At 35.4% G+C, this 21,076-nt stretch overlaps 1 protein-coding gene across 3 annotated transcripts in view; it reads left to right on the top strand.

The window, feature by feature from the left end:
- The window catches only part of IL7 (interleukin 7), a 74,219-nt gene extending 54,117 nt beyond the window's left edge, over positions 1–20,102 (top strand). The window contains exons 1-7 of one of the 3 annotated variants that reach the window (XM_063817200.1): positions 1,742–1,837; positions 2,202–2,280; positions 2,412–2,437; positions 11,899–11,979; positions 13,358–13,489; positions 15,463–15,516; positions 18,123–20,102. In XM_063817200.1, coding sequence (XP_063673270.1) covers positions 11,905–11,979; positions 13,358–13,489; positions 15,463–15,516; positions 18,123–18,242 — 381 coding nt within the window. In that variant the 5' untranslated portion in view covers positions 1,742–1,837; positions 2,202–2,280; positions 2,412–2,437; positions 11,899–11,904 and the 3' untranslated portion in view covers positions 18,243–20,102. Of the gene's footprint in view, positions 1–1,741; positions 1,838–2,201; positions 2,281–2,411; positions 2,438–11,898; positions 11,980–13,357; positions 13,490–15,462; positions 15,517–18,122 lie in introns of those variants that run through there. The other 2 variants (XM_519820.7, XM_063817199.1) reach the window with 2 other exon arrangements.
- The last annotated feature ends 974 nt before the right edge of the window (positions 20,103–21,076 follow it).

Genomic DNA, 21,076 nt, shown 5'->3' with positions numbered 1-21,076 from the left:
AATAAAATTGTGGGTATTAAAGGCACAAAAGGGTAGGAGGGAGGGGACGATAGGGAGAAGTTGGTTAACAGATGCAAAATTATAACTAGATAGGAAGAATTAGCCCTGGCATTCTGCAGCACTGCAGGGTGAACATAGTTTACCATAATTTATTGTGTATGCTCAGAAAGCTAGAATAGAGGATTTGGAATGTTCATAACAGAAAGAAATGATGAATGCTAGAGGGGATGGATATGCTAATTACCCTGATTTGATCATTACACATTGTATATCACATATGGAAATATATCACTGTGTCATCCATAAATATGTACGACTATTGTGTCAACTAAAAATAAAAGGAAAAAAAGTAAAAATAAGGGAAAGTATTTATTTTACCTTCACTTATTCTCTGATGCTGTTCCTTCCTTTATTTAGATCCATGTTTCTAACTTATGTAATTTTCCTTCTTCCTGAATAGCTTCTGCTAAGATTTCTTGCAAGGCAGGTTTACTTGTAACAAATTCTCTCAATTTTTGTTTGTCTGAGAAAGGCTTTATTCCTCCTTCACTTTTGAAGGCTAAATTCACAGAGTACATAATTTAAACACTGGTTTTTTACCCTTAACATTTTGAATATTTCATTCCTCTCTCTTTTTGCTTGCATGATTTCTGTGGTGAATTTGGATGTAATTCTTATCTTTGCTCTTCTATAAGTAAGTTGTTTCTTTTCTCCACTTTGCATTCTTTTCTAGATATTTTCTTCATCCCTTGATTTTTCTTTTTCTGTCTCTTCTCCTTTTTTATATTCCCATTACATGTATGCTACTCCTTTTGTAGTTGTCCCACAGTTCTTAGATATTCTGTTTTTTTAATCAGTTTTTTTTTTTTTTGAATTTTTGCTTCTCAGTTTTGGAAGTTTCTGTTGTCCTATCATTAGACTCCAAGATTCTTTCCTCAGCTATGTGAAGTCTACTAATGAGCCCATCAAAGGCATATTTTCTTTCTGTTTTTGATCTTTATCATTTTAAAATTATTTCCTAGAATTTTAATCTCTCTGCTTAAATTTCCTATCTGTTCTTGTCTGTTGTCTAATTTTTTCATTACAGCTCTGACAGCTCTGAGCATATTAATCATAGACTTTATTTATTTTCTTTTTTTGAGACGGAGTCTCGCTCTGTTGCCCAGGCTGGAGTGCAGTGGCACGATCTCGGCTCACAGAAACCTCCACCTCTCGGGTTCACGCCATTCTCCTGCCTCAGCCTCCTGAGTAGCTGGGACTACAGGTGCCCACCACAATGTCCAGCTAATTTTTTTGTATTTTTACTAGAGAAGGGGTTTCACCGTGTTAGCCAGGATGGTCTCGATCTCCTGACCTCGTGATCTGCCTGCCTTGGCCTCTCAAAGTGCTGGGATTACAGGCGTGAGCCACCACGCCTGGCCTCAATCATAGACTTTTAAAAAGATTTCTGTTCTGATAATTCCAACCTCAAGGCCATAGGTAAGTCTAGTCCTTATGCTTGCTCTGGCTCTTCAAACTGTGTGTTTTGCCTTCTAGTATGCCTTGTAATTTTTTTTTCATAGCTGATTATATGTTCTGAGTAAAAGAAACTGTGATAAACAGGCCTTTAGTGATGTCACAATACGGTGTGGAAAAAGGGGATGTGTTCTATAAGCCTGTGATTAGGTCTTAGTCTTTTGGCGAGCCTGTGACCTGGACTGTGAACTTTCAGTGCTGCTCTTTTTTTTCCCCTCCTTAGGTGGTACAGGGCAGCCTTCCAACATGTGAAAAACTAGAGGACCCTGGAGCTGGGTATTTTTTTCCCCAGGCAGATCAGACTCTGATAAAACCTCAGAAGGTTAGGCTCTGGTAAAATAGTCTCCCTTGAGTTTAGGCCCTTTAAAGGAGAACAGACTATTCAGCTTTTTAGAAATTAGTATTTTTTTTTTGAGACAGAGTCTTACTGTCACCCAGGCTGGAGTGCAGTGATATAAATCATGGCTCACTGCAGCCTTGACCTCCTGGGTTCAAGTGATGCTCCTATTTCAACCTGAGTAGCTGGGACCACCAGCATGTGCCACCATGCATGGCTAATTTTTTTGTAATTGTTTGCAAAGATAGGATCTCACTATGTTGTCCAGGCTGGTCTCAAACTTCTGGGCTCAAGTGATCCTCCCACCTCTGGCTTATTTTATAATAGTTTTTTCCCCTCCTCCTACCAGAAGCACAAGAGGACTTTCTCATCTGATACTTACTGTGAGGACCTAGTAGTTAGAGCTCCTAAAGGTCAAACTCATAAAAGTATGTAGCCCCCACAACTATGACTGGGTACCCTTGGAGTTTTTAATTCTCCAAGTTGTTTCACACTGAGCCTTCAGCAATTTGCCAATTACAGTTTAATTTTTTCTACCCCCACAATGGTTGCTATGGAGGTTTCTGCTCATGGATCTCTGCTTCAGTAAGTTGTTGTTCTATCTGTTTCTCTAATTTGGGGATCCTCTCTGTCTCTCCAACTTTAGGGCAGTGGTTTGCCCTGTGACCTCACTTCTCTGTTCTAAGAAGAGTTGTTGATTTTTTTTAATGGGTTTAGCTTTTTACTTTTAAGTATGGATTGGCAACTTCTAAGCTTCTTATATGCCAAATGGAAAAGTAGAAGTTCTCAAAACAACTATTTTTATACTAATATTTTATTGATTTATATAGTATTAAGTATTATAATTAAATGCTAAGTATAACTTAGTGTTAAGGAATTGACTTAGTCAATAAGCAACTGAAATGGTGGGAGAAAATATACACGAGTACATAAGAAACTAAACTACTAGTTTGGAGTCTTCATTGTTCTCTGGGCATTAGTGAATATGTTTTGACAGAAGGAATAGAAAATATTGATCATCCAGAAAGTCAGTTAAATGACAGTTAAACTTCTGGTAGATAAGTGTGTTCAAGTGTCTACATATGCATTCACATTTAAATATAGGCTTCTACATAGTACCTTTTTCTCTTAATGTTTTATTATAGATTTACCACTTGTTTATAAACATTACCTGAAAACAAATATATCTGCTTAATATTTTATTTTATTTTCCATCATCTATTTTACCATTCCATTATTAGCTTTCTTTTCTATTTTAGCTGTTTTCTTTATGTAGATAAATTTTGAACAAGACTCAATTTACTTGACCTTTTAATTGGCATTTACTATGGACCACCACTTCCTCAAAACGATTCATTCTCTTGGCTTTCCTTCTAACTCTCTGGCTTTACTATTTGTCTATTTGACATCTGTTCCTGAATCTTTGAAAGTCAGCTCAAACATCATCTATTTAAAACCTAACACATAATTTATACACTCCACCTCTTCTTCTATTTCCTATCTCAATGGCAACACAATACTGATGGTAACCAGCTTACCATAGTTAGGCTCATAATTTTTGAATTTACAATGGGCTTATTGGAATGTAAACCCATTGTAAGTCAAGGAGCATCTGACTCTTTTGTTGTACTCACCAGACAACTCAAGAATGATCCTTGATATGTCCATCTTGCTTAATTTTTATTTTCAAATCACATTAAATTTGCTTCCTATTTCTCAAATCTATTCATGTATTTCTAGATTCTCTCTTACCATCAAGTGCAATAAATAATTATGTTAAGCACTGACTATGTAATAGCCTCATAAAGATTCACCCATATACTTTCTTGAATCTCTCCAAACCATCTGGCATATGGCTGTTAATATGGCCATTGAAAAAAGTAAACTAGAAAAACTATTCCCATGTTTGTAAGTACAAATACATTAATTATTGCTTTTAGGATTGATACAAAACTTCTTAAAATATCCTTAAGGCCACACATAATTTGGTCTCTTCCAGCCCTGGCTTTATGTCAAACCAGTTCTGTCTCTTCCTCTCTCAGCCATATTCCTACTTTCCCTTGCTCTCTTCTTTCTAGCCACATACAGGCCATGATCCCTCTCTCTTCAAAGTAGTCACCTATACTGTTTGCTACTGAATCCCCCTTTTCCCTAAGGTACTTATGATTGAGATCTCTTGTGAAGTATCCTTCTCCGGGAAGGGGAAGTATTCATTGAGGTTTTTAAGTAAAATCTTCTTGTATAGGCTTCATGGCAGCATATATCTTGTATTCATAACAGTTCTCAAGTTGGGAATTGATTGCTGTTATTGGATTAATGTTTTTGCCACCAAATAAAAAACTTCTTGAGGGAAGGAGCCACGTATGATTTTGATCCCTGTTGTATTCCTAATACTAAATGGCACATGGTAAATGCTCAAATATTTGATCAAAGAATAAATGACTTTAATTTAAACTAAGAATTAACTAATAAGTCATACTATAATCTGCTAAGCTACCTGACAAATGGTAAAAATTGTAGCAATTGAGATAGAATTCCAGGAACAATATACACCTTTTTCAAATTTCATACAGAGTAGATTTTCTAAAAAATAAGCAGCGCATTTTAAAAGGCCCCCTAAATAAGGCTTCAGATGGCACAAGGCCATGGATAGGTTGTCATAGTGATGATCAGAAATGAAAAATATTTCTACTTTACTTGAGGTAAGGAGTTTGAGGACAGCCTGGCCAACATGGTGAAACCCAGTGTCTACTAAAAATATAAACATTAGCTGGCTTTGGTGGTGCATGCCTGGAATCCAGTTACTTAGGAAGCTGAGGCAGGAGAATCGCTTGAACCCAGGAGGCAGCGGTTGCAGTGAGCCGAGACCATGCCACTGCACTCCAGCCTGGGCAACAGACCCCATCTCAAAGAAAAAAAAAAAAAAAAAAAAAAAAGCAATGAAGTATATTTCTATAGGGACCAACTTTATTTATAGCAAGAGACATGAGACTGAATATATTCTATGCCAAAACTTTCCAATCCTTAGAATCAGCCCTACAAAAAGAAAGAAAAAAGAACAGAAAGGAAGCAGCAATCAGCTATGAGCAATAATTAGACATTCGTTTGCTAGCTCTAGCACATGTGACCATGAAGAGTAACTGTGAACCATATTGACTTTCTCTCCTGAAAAGGAAAATATGAAAAAAATTCAGAAGAAAACTGTCCTATCACAAAGAATACAGAAATTGGGTAAGAATGAACAGCTGTTTCATTTCATTACCTTTGCCCTTTTCCACCTTTATTTTTGGACAATTAGTTGATCTAAAAAGCAATAGTTCTCTATCAGTCAGTTTTTGCTACAAACACATACACACAGAAAGAGAGAAAGGCATACAGTAATATGCATTTACCTTAGGTTCACAGGTATGCAGTTTGGCTGAGTTCGATTACCTCCGTGTGTTTCATTCTAAGTCATAAGATGGAAGGAGCAGCTGTATGGGAGTTTTAACATATGCACAAAGATACTCCACCTTACAAGAGGTACAGCTTAAATTCCCTCCTCTTGAGTGTGGATTAGAATTAGTGACTCACTGCAAGCAACTGAATAATGAGGAAATGGCAGTGTGTGACTTCCATGTAATAAAATACATGGCTTCCTCCTTGCTTTCTCTTACATTGATACTTGGGGGAAAGTCAGCAACTATCTTGGAAGGATATTGAAGAAAGCCTGTGGAGAAACTCATGTGGTGAGAAATTGAGGCATTCTGCCAATACCTGCATGAATAGGTCATCTTGGGAATAGATCCTCTAATCCTGATGAAGTCCAGATGACTACAGACATGACCAACATCTTGACTGCCTCCTCATGAAAGATGAACTAGAAGCTCCCGGTTAGGCAGCTTCCAAATTCTTGATCCACAGAAACTGTACTGAAAGCATCAATTTCTTACCACATGTCTTTTGGACAAACTCAACATTAATGGACAGAGGAGCATACTTCTCTGTAGTAGGCTAAATAATGGCCACCCAGATAAAAAAATTCTAATCTGAAAATGTATAAGGTAAAGGAATCTACAGATGTGATTGAATTAAGAATGTTGGTGTGATACGTTTATTTTGGATTATCTTGGTGGGCCCTAAATGCTATCACAAGTTCCTTCTAAGAGAAAAGCAGGAGAAGACTTGACACCCACACAAAGAAGGTGATGTGAAGATGGAGGCAGAGACTGGAGCCACTAGGCCACAAGCCAAGGAACACTAAGGAATGCTGGCAGACACCAGAAGATAGAAGAGGCAAACAATGCATGCTCTCCCAGAGCCTCTAGAAATGTGAGATAATAAGTTTTTATTGTTTTGAGCCTCCAAATTTTTGGTAATTTGTTACATCAGCCATATGGAATGAAAACATCCTCTCATTTGTTGAGTTTAGATGTTAAATACTGGCTGAACAATAATCTACTCTACTTTAGCATCTTTTCAAAAATAATCAGAAAATTTAAAAGGAAAATTATGCACTGGTACTAGCAAAATAAATGAACAAATGAATTAACACAAAATAGGCAAAAGGAAAATGAAGTATCTAGACCAAAGTTTAATTATCCATGAAAGCAATGGAAAATGTGAAGTCTCTAAGAAACCAATGTAAAAAGAGCTAAAAACAATATAGTATGAAAGAAACCAGAAAGAAACAAATGTTCTTTGGATTTTGGGGAAATACAGAGACTAACATAAAAACCAGAAATGAATACTCCATTAAAACAGGCATATGAAAGACAGGATGGGTAAAAACCACACAAAATGAAATTGTGTGTTTGTGTATATATACGTGTGTACACACATACACGAAAAGAAAAAGTTCAATAGAAGATTCATTTTTTATGTAATTAGTGTTTCTAAAGAAGATACTTAAAATGTAATTTAAAAATTCAAAGATAGAAGAAAACTATGCTGAAATTAAAGAAGATATAATTCTACAAATGTAAAGAACATTATGTATTTTAAGAACTTGAAAGAAAAGGAGTGGGGAAGTGGCCAAGATGGCCAACTAGAAGCAGCTAGTGTGAGTGGCTCTCACAAAGAGGAACAAAAGGGCGAGTAAATACAGCACCTTCAGCTGAAACATCCAAGTACTCGCATTGGGACTAATCAAGGAAACAACTTGACCCATGGAGAACATAGAAAACAAAGGCAGGACGACAGCCCACCTGGGCACAACACCCAGCCAGGTGAACCTCCCCTGCCCAGAGAATAGGTGAGTGAATGTGTGACCCCGGAAACCACACTCTTCCCACGAATCTTTGCAACCTCGAGTTGGGAGATCCCCTCTTGAACCCACTCCACCAGGGCTTTCAGTCTAATACACAGAGATACGGGAGTCTTGGCAGAGCAGCTGCTCAGGCACATGTTGGAGAACCAGGAACTGTAGATATTCCACCTTCAGGCTTCCCGGCAAAAGTAACTGCAACTCCAGAAAAGCAGGAGATTAGATCCTTGTGCATACCCTTAGGAAAGAGGCTGAATCCAGTGGGCCAAGCAGCGATGGTCTGTGGGCCCTACTTCCATGGTGCCTCAAAGGATAAGACACATTGGCTTGGAATTCCAGCCAGCCACCAGCAGCAGCGTTGTGCCTACCTGGGACAGAGTTCCCAGGGAGAGGGGAAGGCCACCATCTTCACTGTTTGGGCAAGTCACCTTTTTCAGCCTGCAGACTTTGAAGAGTCCAAACCGATCGGGCAGAAGGGATCCCCCAACACAGCACAATTGCTCTACCAACACGTGGCCAGACTGCTTCTTTAAGCAGGTCCCTGAGCCATCCCTCCTTATTGGGCAGGACCTCCCAACCAGGGCCTCCAGCCATCCCCGCTGGTGTTCTCTGGCCTACAGAGATTTGAAAACCCCCTGGGACAGAGGTCTCAGAGGGAGGGGTGGGCTGACATCTCTGCTATTTGGGTACTGAACCTGTCCAGCCTGTGGGCTTTGGAGAGCCCAAGCCAACAGGTGGTGAAGCGTTACCCCAGCACTGCGCAGCTGCTCTACAAAAGCATGGCCAGACTGCTTCTATAAGTGGGTCCCCAATCCTCTTCCTCCTGACTGGGCAAGACCTCCCAACCAGGATCTCCAGCCACCTCCTGCAGGTGCGTTCCACCTGGCAACAGGTTCATACCTCCCTGGGCCAGAGCTCCTAGAAGAAGTGGCAGGCTGCCATCTTTGCTGTTTTGCAGCCTTCACTGGTGATACCTTCAGCTACTGGAAAATCCAAGGCAACTAGGGACTGGAGTAGACCCCCAGCAAACCACAGCAGCCCTATGGAAAATTGGCCAAATTGTGCCAGGGGGAAAAAAAAAAAGGTAGACAACGTCGAACATTGAAGGTAGATTAGATAAGCTCACAGAAATGAGAAAGAATCAGAGCAAGAATGCTGAAACCTCAAAAAGCCTGAGTGCCCTCTTTCCTCCAGCTGACCTCATTACCTCTCCAGCAAGGGTTCAAAATAGCCAGTGTAGAGAAGAACTTAATCCTCCTGATAGGGCTGAAAAACACACTACAAGAATTTTGTAATGCAATCACAAGTATTAATAGTAGAATAGACCAAACAGAGGAAAGAATTTCAGAGCTTAATGAAATATGGCAGGCAGACAAATGTAGAGAAAAAAGAATGAAAAGGAATGAACAAAACCTCTGAGAAATATGGAATACCATATCACACCAGTCAGAATGGCTATAATTAAAAAGTCAAAAAATAACATGCTGGCAAGGTTGTGAAGAAAAAGGAATGCTTATACACTGTTGGTGGGAATGTAAATCAGTTCAGCCATTGTGGAAGATGGTATGTCAATTTCTCAAAGACCTAAAGACAGATATACTATTCGACCCAGCAGTCCCATTACTGGGCATATACCCAAGGGAATATAAATCATTCTGTTATAAAGACACATGCACATGTATGTTCATTGCAGCACTATTCACAATGGCAAAGACATGGAATCAAACTAAATGGCCATCAATAATGGACTGGATAAAGAAAATCTGGTACGTATACACCATGGAACACTATGCAGCCACAAAAAAGAATGAGATCAATGAGATCATGTCCTTTGCAGGGACATGGATGGAGCTGGAGGCCATTATCCTTAGCAAACTAATGCAGGAACAGAAAACCAAATACCACATGTTCTCACTTATAAGTGGCAGCTAAATGATCAGAACACATGGACACATACAGGGGAACAATACACACTGGGGCTTTTTGGAGGATGGAGGGTAGGAAGAGGGAGAGGATCAAAAAACAATTAATGGATACTAGGCTTAATACCTGGGTGATGAAATAATCTATACAAAAAAACCCCATGACACAAGTTTACCTATGTAACAAACCTGCACTTGTACCCCTGGACTTAAAATAAATGTTTAAAAAATAGAGAATGAAAAAGACACTAAAAACATGAAAAGATATGAAAGCATATAACTCACTGTAAAGATAAAGCATAAAATTCACCATAAAGATAAAATATAGTCAAATTCAGAGGGCTGTAATGAATTTGTATGTAATTATAGCATATACTGTAATTATAGTTTATAAGTTACTTTTCCTCTACTATAAGAGTTAAAAGACAAAAGTATTAAAAAATAACTTCACCTAAAAAAAAAGAACTTAGCCAATGTCATGTTTTATACTAGAAAATACTGCAGTTCAGTCTTATAATCCTGGCTTTTCTCTTTTGATTTTCCATATTTATAAAATATTTGAAGAAATTTGTTTCTTATGTACATCTTGACATATGTGATATATGATTTGTTTCTTTTTATTTTTTATTTTTTTCTGAGACAGAGTCTTGCTCTGTTGCCCAGGCTGGAGTGCAGTGGCGTGATCTCGGCTCACTGCAAGCTCCACCTCCCGGGTTCAAGCGATTCTCCTGCCTCAGCCTCCCAAGTAGCTGAGATTACAGGCATGTGCCACCACACCCGGCTAATTTTTTTTTTTTTTTTGTATTTTTAGTAGAGATGGGGTTTCACCATGTTGGCCAGGCTGGTCTCGAACTACTGACCTCACGATCTACCCACTTCGGCCTCCCAAAGGGCTGGGATTACAGGCGTAAGGCACGATGCCTAGCTGTGATTTGTTTCTTATTTGCATCTGGACATATGTGACATGTGAATAAGAAACAATTATTGGGACTTTGGTCAAGTAATTCTATTCTTTGTTAAATCAAAAGATGGCCATCTAAGTTTCTTTCCAACACCATGTATCTATAATTCTTACTCTGAGCCATTCTTCTGATAGGGCATGAATGAAAAGAATTTTAGAAAGCAACAGTAATTGGCAGTCATATAGATCTATATTAGATGCATTAATAAAATGTACTAAGGTCGATGAATTAATAACTGTGACCTCTATAGGAGTCAACCTTTTAAGGGTATAGTAACACATTTACATTCCATATCAAGCATTAGGTAAAAAATAATCAACTGGTATAACATTATCTTTCTGTGGATCTGCCAAAAATAAGTTTTATTAATAACCTAGAACAGCCACCTAACCAATATGGCTTTTTAAATATTCATGTGTCATGCAATTTGCTAACATGTTGCAAGAAATTGGCATTCATTATGTGACATATTGTCTCATACGATATTTTTGGTGAATTGGAAGATAACATATAGAGTAGCTACACATGTTTCACCTTCTTTTTTGAAGGATGACATGGTAAAAATTAAATACTCTATGTTTTATCAAAGAAAAAATTATGTATGAGTTATTGTCCTTGGGGTAAGGGGAAGTCAACATGAAAATGACTTAATAGGCAAATATTAATTATCCACTAAATTTTCAGGAATATGTACAATGTCAATGTGAAGATAGTTATTGAAAATTTATCTTTTACACTTGAGATGTATGTATTCAGACACTTCTTGCAGATAAAACTGATAGTATATACATTTTAAAATCAGGGTAAACCCAGACATCATCATGCTTTTCACAGGTGATAAGAGTAATGAATACTTTTCTGAGGCAGATGAGGATTCAAAGCCCATGACTAAATCCTGCCATTGCTCCACTTCTTATCCTGTTTCTCTGGAGACATTACATAGGCTAAGATTGCTTTCAGTCCCAGAAGCTCTGATAGCATGGAGTTGCTAGTTTGCTGGACAGAGCTAGTCCAACCCGGTGCATAAGAAAATCTGAAACCTTAGGAAGTTTTTCCTAATATCAACTAAATTATTGATTTAGATAATCTCTACCTTCTTCTACTACATTCCTTGTAAATGAAAAAAAAATAGCGCACATATCAGTCTGCTTTCTCACTCCTATGTTTATAATACACACATATAATTACACTGTCTCAGGAAAATTCTACCTCAACCATCCCAGAAAATTGGATTGCTAAAAATGTTGTGAATAAATTTCAACCTTAATTCTCACTGTCAATTTCAAAGTACTGTCTAATGCAGATGGTTTTATATTCCTTGCACATCCAATTAATTAGTTGTGACTGTTGAAAATACTATGTTGATTATAAGCCTGTAGTCTCAGCTCAACTGAAAAGAGTGTAAAACAGACAACTGATATGAAGGGGTAAAGGGTTTAGGTATGTTATACATTTGTGATTCTTTCTCTTATGTGTTGAGCTTTGTATGGATCCCTTCATTCTAATATAAATTCCTTTTCTTGTTATTTGTTGATGGCAGGAAATTTGACTGAATAACCTCTTAAGTTCATCTCAACTTAATGACTTCACATTTTATAATACTTTGTCTATAAAGCATAACTTCTAAAATAGGTACTTCTATTTCCCTAGATGAGCCAGATTCTCTTAGAGAATTCTGGGATTCAATTATGGGATCTGGGAGGGGCTCTAAATATGGGAGGATTTGTGTATACACTTATTTATCCTTCAACTATAGAAAATGATTCCTCATGCTTAGTCAGCTGAGCCAGGCAAAACTTATTTTCCTTAAAATGCACATATAAATATCAGATATTATAAGATTATTATTTTTTATAATTACAAGATATTAGAAAAGTACTCAGTTTTAACCATATTATTTTATGTTATTTATTACAGGACAGCATGAAAGAAATTGGTAGCAATTGCCTGAATAATGAATTTAACTTTTTTAAAAGACATATCTGTGATGCTAATAAGGTAATGATAATTATTTGGAGTTTGTCATTCAAGCTTGATTTTATAGAAGCTTCTATTTTTTGTGCCTCTGTTAGATAATTATATGAATACTATTAATATTTGCAGCCTGATCACATAATTCCCATTGATTAAATCATACTATGGCCCAATTTTATATTTTTGTTTTACAAATAGTCCTGTGCTTATTAAATAACAAGTTTTTTTTTGTTTCACCATTCTATTTTTTACCTTGAAAATACTAGAATTGTCGAATTCAAAGACACACCTATCTCTTATTTTCTTTCTTTCTTTCTTTCTTTCTTTTCTTTTTTTTTTTTTTTTTGGAGGCAGAGTTTCGCTCTGTCACCAGGCTGGAGTGTAGTGGCGCAATCTCAGCTCACTGCAAACTCCGCCTCCTGGTTTCAAGTGATTCTCCTGCCTCAGTCTCCCGAGTAACTGGGTCTACAGGCATGCACCACCACACCCAACTAATTTTTGTATTTTTAGTGGAGACGGGGTTTCACCATGCTGGCCAGGATGATCTCGATCTCCTGACCTCATGATCCGCCTGCCTCCGCCTCCCAAAGTGCTGGGATTACAGGCGTGAGCCACGGTGCCTGGCCTCTAAATTTCTTATACAGAAAAATACTTGTTAATGTGAATGCTTGCACACATACAAATATAAGTCATTGGTATAATTTAGTTGGAAGCGTCTTGAAAATTTTTCTTTCAATATTTGCTTATCTCTAAATGATTACCACATCTAGTTGGTATAATATTACACTTTAAAAAACCTAAAAAGTTTATGTCATTTCTCCCTACAGAAACAAGTGTGCTATTTCATAGTCTTTTAAAAACTCACAGTAGCTAAGTTAGCCTCATGGCATCTCACAACCATAAATTCTTTTTTTAAAATTTCTTAATTTAAATATCTGCAAAACTTATGTTTTAGGTGACTACAGTCCTTTATTTTCTTATTATCAGCTATTCTTCCATAGCTCAAAAGATGCAAGAAATACTAAGAGAAAACCACACATACCTCTTATAATACATTGTTGCTTCCAGAAGTCTTCTCCTTCGGTTATCATGTTTAAAATTGAATAATCTTCTAATATGTTCACACATAAGCGATAAGATCACATAAGCATAATAGAGAAAACAAACTTTAAAAGTCAAGATAATTATTAAACCAAGTTCTAAGAACTTCATGCTGTCACCTAGGAGCCAAACAGTTTTAGTTCTGTTACTTGTCAATCACATGATTAACTGGAATAGAAAGCTGGGGTGGAGGCGGGGCATTACCTAGCAACATAGCTCAAGCTCTAGGCTCCTTAAGAAAGCTTATAATTTCTTAATATTTTATTTGAACCATGGCCCTTCTGACTTTTTCCTATAATAGGAAGGTATGTTTTTATTCCGTGCTGCTCGCAAGTTGAGGCAATTTCTTAAAATGAATAGCACTGGTGATTTTGATCTCCACTTATTAAAAGTTTCAGAAGGCACAACAATACTGTTGAACTGCACTGGCCAGGTAAGCTAAGGACTATTTACTTTGAATAAAAATATTAACTACTCCTGTGCCAAGATACCACTATTCTCTGATGATCACATCCATTATCATAGAATCCTAAGTGTTTATTATCATCTAAAGTTGAAGTATGTTTACTCAATCCTAGAAGAGGAAAGGCTCAGTTTGGAAATACCTATTTATCTCTTGGCTAGAGTGAATTGTTTGTGAAAGGGGAGTAAAAAATAAATAAATAAATTCTTCATTGCCATAATAACTTCCAAGGATACTAGGGTGATATATTGGGTGTGGAATGGTAAATTTCTATATCTAAAACTTATTAATAGCTTTAATCCATATATGTACACATTTACAAGAACTCCTAGTCAATAAAACAGGAAATCAAATGTATTTAACAAATATCTTTACAGGCTTAAACTAGACATAAACATGTCCAACAATTTTCCCTTCTTTAAATAATTTTGATACAAATAGGGCTAATATTTTCCTACTTTTCTACTAGTGGTTATGAACTAAAACAACAAAACCAAATATGGAAGACATCATCTAGAGACTAGACAGCAGTTTCCTTATCTACAAAATGCAGAAAAACATATCTACATTGTGGGATTTGAAAGGATTAAATGGCATAACACATGTAAAGTGCTTAGTACTAAAAAGTTTTCAATATTTAATACAGTGCTTTATTTTATTTGTATTATTTACCTCTTTTTGGATTTTACCAGCTGCCACACAAAATCAAAAGGTTATTTTATGGTTTTAAATATTTTCTTAAATAACATTTTTATGACTTAAAAAAGAATTTTGTTTTGTTTGAGCACTAGTAGTTTCCCATAGAAGGTAAAATGGTAAGATTATCTTTGAATCCTATTGACAGTGATAAAAATGTAGATTATCTATTATATAACTTGGATAGCCTCATTTATCATTGCTTTATGTACTTGATGGAAGCCAGTCTCCTCTTAGTGTGCTGGATTTGCCAAGCTTATTTCCAAACTTGCGTCCTTACGTTTGTCCCTTAGAGAGCATTTCTACTTTTTTTTTCTATAAATTGGATCTATTTTGTTCTATGCCTTCAAGGCTCGGCTCAAGATTCATGAAGACTTCCTACTCTAGTCTACCATTTCTTCATTCCTACTTAACAGTGGTTTCAAAGTACTGTCTAATGCAGATAGGTTTTATGTTGCTTGCACATCCAATTAATTAGTTGTGACTGTTGAAAATACTGTGTTGATTATAAGCCTCCACTCTTGGTTCAACTGAAAAGAGTGTAAAATGGAAAACTGATATCACCTCTTGGTCTACTAAGAGGTAAAGGTCTTAGGTATGTTATATATTTGTGATTCTTTCTCTTATGTATTGAGCTTTGTATGGATCATCATGTTCCAAAATTAACTGTAGAGAAAGAAAATATGCAAATAATTTAAATCTTTGAAATTAAATTATATTACATTGATTAACTTGATACAAGTCACCTTTTTCTTGAAATAACAAGGCAAGATGTTAAAGCAGTCAGCTACACTGAATTTTCTTCATGAGCCAGGCATGCTACAAGCTTTTTACTATTGTTTTATTTCATTTTGCTTCTGATAAGTGAAGCTTAATAAAATGTATGGCCAGGATTTAACAATTTGTTAACTTTATTTTTATATTGATTAAAATTCAAGTTTTATCTCTGCTAGTATACCCTACTATGTTAATTTTTCATACCTCACAGTAGTTAACACAGTACTAGGCAGACCTACAAAATTATGGATTCTGGGTATTCAGAAGACTGAACTATCTTGCTTCTTCCTTTACCCTGATATTCCATTTCTAAATCATATTAATATTTTACTTTCTTAACAATAAGAAATTTAAAGTAGAGTCTCAAATAGATTAGATGAGCTGAAGGCAATATGAAAATTAGCAATTACAAACAACTGGAGAAGCAATGAAGAAATATTCAATATTATAAATGTGACTTTGTTTTTAAGGTTAAAGGAAGAAAACCAGCTGCCCTGGGTGAAGCCCAACCAACAAAGAGTTTGGTGAGAATAATTGTATAATTTTCCTTATGGTTCATCAGGTTTTTACTCAACTTAATTCCTAATTTTTCATTTTGAATTGTTTCCTTCTTACAGCTGGTTTTGAAATAATTTATTATAACATTGATAAAAGGAGAAGCGAGGTGCCCCTCAAAAATTTGATTCCTTTAAATTGCATTTTTAAACCCACTATTTTAAAATAGAAGCTGTTAGGGCAAATCCAAAAGCATGATTTTTTTTTTTTAGAAGAAGCAGCATTAAAATATTGCAGCTAGCACGTAAAAGAAATGAACAAATAATTTATATAGGAGAAAATAAACTAGATGACAAATACATGAAGAAAAAAAGCCATCCCTGTTAGTTTGTAAAGAAATAAAAATTAAACAATAAGGACTTATCTTATACCTCTTTTATTAGTGTAGATTGTACAGTATAAATAATATATAATAGTATATAAACATATATTTATACATATACTACTAGACATTATTAGATAAATTATACAATAATATGGAAAATATTTATGAATGACTTAATAAGGCAGAATACTTAAATGGATCTGACTAAACTTTAAAATGATATAGGTACTAATTAGGTTGAGGCATGGAAAAATGAGCACACCCGGTTCATAAAAGTGATGGATTCTTCTTTTATATTTCCATTATTTGACCAATAGCTACATGGCAACATGGAAATTCCTCTTTTCAGAAAAGCAAAGTGAGCCTGTACACTCTGAGATTTAGGAAATTCTAGGGATTCTATGCAAAGTGGAACATCTGAAGTGAATACAGAAGCTAAAAGCAATATAATCACCCAGAAGGCTTTTCACTAAGATAAATTGGAAAGTTTAGAAAAGAAAGGTTGGGTGCGGTGGCTCACGCCTGTAATCCCAGCACTTTGGGGGTCCGAGGTGGGCGGATCACAAGGTGGAAAGATCAAGACCATCCTGGCCAACATGGTGAAACCCCGTCTCTACTAAAAATACAAAAATTAGCTGGGCGTGGTGCACGCCTGTAGTCCCAGCTACTCAGGAGGCTGAGGCAGGAGAATCACTTGAACCCAGGAGGTGGAGGTTGCAGTGAGCCGAGATCGCGCCACTACACTCTAGCCTGGGCAACAGAGTGGGACTCCGTCTCAAAACAAAAAACAAAAAACAGAGCAAAAAAAAAAAAAAAAAAAAAAAAAAAGAAAAGAAAAGATAACTATTTTCCCAGGATGCAGGGGTAAAACCAAGATTCTCTGTTTTTTACTTTTTAGTGAATGCTTATTCTCGGTGTGCAAGGAAAAGTATGAAATTTTCACATCTGTATATTTCAAATCTGCTTAGGCAAATCAACTTCAATTTGTACTTAAAAAAATTGTCCAGGACCCCTTATTGAAAACAATATGAAAAGTTTGCCTTTATATTTCCCTTTGAGATCTGTTGTTTAATCTTTGAAATGTATTCTTTAAAAAGTATGTGCTAGTGTTTCTAAATACATGACAAAAAGAGATCTGAATTTGTGGTCAAATTAAAAATAGGACAGAGGAGCTCAAGATTCAGTCATTATATTTACTTGACCTTAGCAGCTTATTTATCTTCTTTGCGGATCAGTTTCTTCATCTGTGAAATGAGTTCAAATCATCAAGTTCATACGATGATTAAGCAAATAAAATGAAGTAAATTATGTTAAACACTGAGCACAATATATGACTGAGAGAATACCCAATAACTTGTTATCTAAATTATCTAGTTATCCAATAACTAGTTATAATAGTTTTTATATTGCTTGCACATCCATTTACTTGCTAGTGATTGTTGAAAACACTATGTTGATTTTAACCCTGAAGTCTGGGCTCAACTGTGAAGAGTGTAAAACAAACAACTGATATCACCTCCTGGTCTAGGAAGGGGTAAAAGTCACTGGTATGCTTTATATTTGTGATCATCTAGTTGTTATCTAAGTGAAGAATTACTCTACCCTGCACTATTCCCATTCTCACAGGTCAGAGGACTCAGAGAAATACAACTGAGTCTATACAGAGTTACTCCTTTATATGTCTGTTCATGCCAAGTATCTCTTTCTTCCTACAGGTTGTACAGGTAGCCCTTTTTAAGATTGTCAGGTGCTAAAACCTAGCTTATGAGGCAGGCATCTGACATACTCTGGTGAAGGTTAGTTGTTGGAGGAGACCTTAGGGTACAAGTTCCATCAGCTATATCCTTATTATCTTTGGCAAAATAATCTGAGTATTTTCAATGTTGATTATTCTTCCCACTAAAAATACATTTTTCTACATTAAAGAAACTCAACTGAGTAACCTACAATTACCTTTCTCATGAAATTCCAAACAGTGTTATTATGTCCACTGTTAAACTGTGAAAATGGCGGTCAGCTGATATAGCTCTTTGGAGAATCCTAAGTCTTTAATCACACCAACCTTGAATTTTCTACATGTCAGTTATCACAAGGATAGTTAGAAATCATCGTCTTTAAAATGTCACACAGGATTCTACCTTTTCATTGCACCAGTTTTTCAGTATAAAGTAATATGATGAAAAATAGTATTTTAAAATATATATTTTTGTAAAAATGTGAAGTTTAAACTTTTAAAACTCTATTCTCTAGGAAGAAAATAAATCTTTAAAGGAACAGAAAAAACTGAATGACTTGTGTTTCCTAAAGAGACTACTACAAGAGATAAAAACTTGTTGGAATAAAATTTTGATGGGCACTAAAGAACACTGAAAAATATGGAGTGGCAATATAGAAACACGAACTTTAGCTGCATCCTCCAAGAATCTATCTGCTTATGCAGTTTTTCAGAGTGGAATGCTTCCTAGAAGTTACTGAATGCACCATGGTCAAAACGGATTAGGGCATTTGAGAAATGCATATTGTATTACTAGAAGATGAATACAAACAATGGAAACTGAATGCTCCAGTCAACAAACTATTTCTTATATATGTGAACATTTATCAATCAGTATAATTCTGTACTGATTTTTGTAAGACAATCCATGTAAGGTATCAGTTGCAATAATACTTTTCAAACCTGTTTAAATATTTCAAGACATTTAATCTATGAAGTATATAATGGTTTCAAAGATTCAAAATTGACATTGCTTTACTGTCAAAATAATTTTATGGTTCACTATGAATCTATTATACTGTATTAAGAGTGAAAATTGTCTTCTTCTGTGCTGGAGATGTTTTAGAGTTAACAATGATATATGGATAATGCCCATGAGAATAAGAGAGTCATAAACCTTAAGTAAGCAACAGCATAACAAGGTCCAAGATACCTAAAAGAGATTTCAAGAGATTTAATTAATCATGAATGTGTAACACAGTGCCTTCAATAAATGGTATAGCAAATGTTTTGACATGAAAAAAGGACAATTTCAAAAAAAATAAAATAAAATAAAAATAAATTCACCTAGTCTAAGGATGCTAAACCTTAGTACTGAGTTACATTGTCATTTATATAGATTATAACTTGTCTAAATAAGTTTGCAATTTGGGAGGTATATTTTTAAGATAATAATATATGTTTACCTTTTAATTAATGAAATATGTGTATTTAATTTTGACACTATATCTGTATATAAAATATTTTCATACAGCATTACAAATTGCTTACTTTGGATAACATTTCTCCTTTGATAAAATAAATGAGCTATGTACTAACACTGCCAGATTCAGTTAATAAATCTCAACAGAATTTTTAAGATGAGATTTTTAATACTTCACTGCTCTTTAATTTTCTACTTTCATTGAATATATGACCTTTAATAGCCTATTACCAACAAGGAATATGAGACATTACCTTCTATGTTAAATTTTAGTCTTTTAAAAGAAACTTGTCTGGAAATGTCTGCAGTCTTCATTCACTGATAAAGGGAAATGGAAACACTATTCTAAGCAGGCCAGAATCTACAAATAGCTGTCAGTTTGCATTGCACTGAACTCACATCCTTCATGCTCTTTCTCAGCCTCATCACCATCTAGTTATGTGCTGATGGGCTTTATTTGATCTACAGAAGATGCTCTGGTGACACCCTCAGTGTGTGTTGGTAACACCTTCCTGCCTTCTCTCACTTTCCTTGACCCATATGACATTTCACCTTCACTGGTGCGATAGCTGTATAGAATTGTATACACTTCCATACAATTTACTGAACTGCCCCATTAACAGGACTTTGAGTCAAGTATTTTTTTCTGTTTGGTTATCACTGTTAACTCCAGAAAGATGAGTTGACTGACATTTTTTAGAAGCAAATGACTCTTCACCAAGCTTTCTTTCTTCAGATGGACTTTTCTAAGTAGGTTATGCTCCTTCCATCATAAAACATGGTCAACCATGTGGTACACCTCTACCCTGATTACTGGAGATATTGGTAAACCATTAGTTAGAGAAATGAGGGAATTTACATTTCTAAAGGTAAACTCTTGAAACTGTCCTTGAAAATGTTTCCTTCAAGGCTATCTATAATGTTCCCTAACAGTGTTAAAAAATATATTCTCTCTGATGTTGTGGTAAAATAAGGGTCAATATTTTTTAAATGCTTGTTTAAAAATGCTATTAAAATTTTCTTCCTTGGTTTCTGTCATTTGTTATAGTAGATTTGAATTTTTGAGAAAATTGGACTCAAACAGTGTACTCAGCTTGTACTGTGTGCCAAACGTTTGGAAAAATTACCCACACACTTATGGTTGCATTTCCCTTCTTTGTTTCCTAGCCACTAGCAAGATAGGTTGGCTAATAATGATTTGGGAGAGTATAAGTATATCTACTCCACAATTAGAGACTTATCTCAATAAACATTTTCTTTTAAATATATATTTAAATGCTTTAAGTCAGCATTTTCTAAAGTTTGCCCCAAGAAATGCTAATCCTTGTCAATGCTACTAAAAGAAAAAAAAAATAAGGAGGGAAGATACTTATTTTTGATGTGAGTTAAATATTCTCTTGGAGGTTCACAATTCATATAAGTATATTAAAGTCCCTGAAAACTCATTCATGTAGCTGTGAAAAAAATTTAATAGTAATATAGCATTTCTAAAACTTATTTGATTATATAACACATTTTTACATTAAAAAACCCTAACCTAACACGAGGTTAATATAATTCATAGAATTAAAGCTAATATAACAGCAAGGAGAATCTGCTTTATACAAAGAGTTTCAGTTAAAAGTATTTTAAAACAGGTTTTCAGGGAATATGCTGAAGGAAATACTCTTTTCAGGAATAAGATAATTTTCTTAAAATTGATCCATGGGAAAACTGAACTAGAAAAGTTTCTTTGCTTTAGGCCATACTTTCATTGGCAGCCAACTTAAGAAGGACATTTTGTTAACCCTACCACGCCATATAAATATTTCTCTAGAAACACGTATCTTGTACTGTAGGTCAGATAATCTTTATGGTGTTCTGTACGGGCAATCTTCATTCATCACATTCTTACTGCTTAGAATGTTGTTGCAAATTCTACGCCAACCCTGCTTAAGTTTCAAAGGGCATCTCAATTCCTTTTCCTCAATTGCTATGACTTCCATGATAATTCTAGATAATATTAAT

This window comes from Pan troglodytes, chromosome 7 (genome assembly GCF_028858775.2).
Source record: "Pan troglodytes isolate AG18354 chromosome 7, NHGRI_mPanTro3-v2.0_pri, whole genome shotgun sequence".
Classification (NCBI taxonomy): domain Eukaryota; kingdom Metazoa; phylum Chordata; class Mammalia; order Primates; family Hominidae; genus Pan; species Pan troglodytes.
Note: the sequence above shows the minus strand (reverse complement) of the source record. Positions and strands in the feature narration are given on the sequence as shown.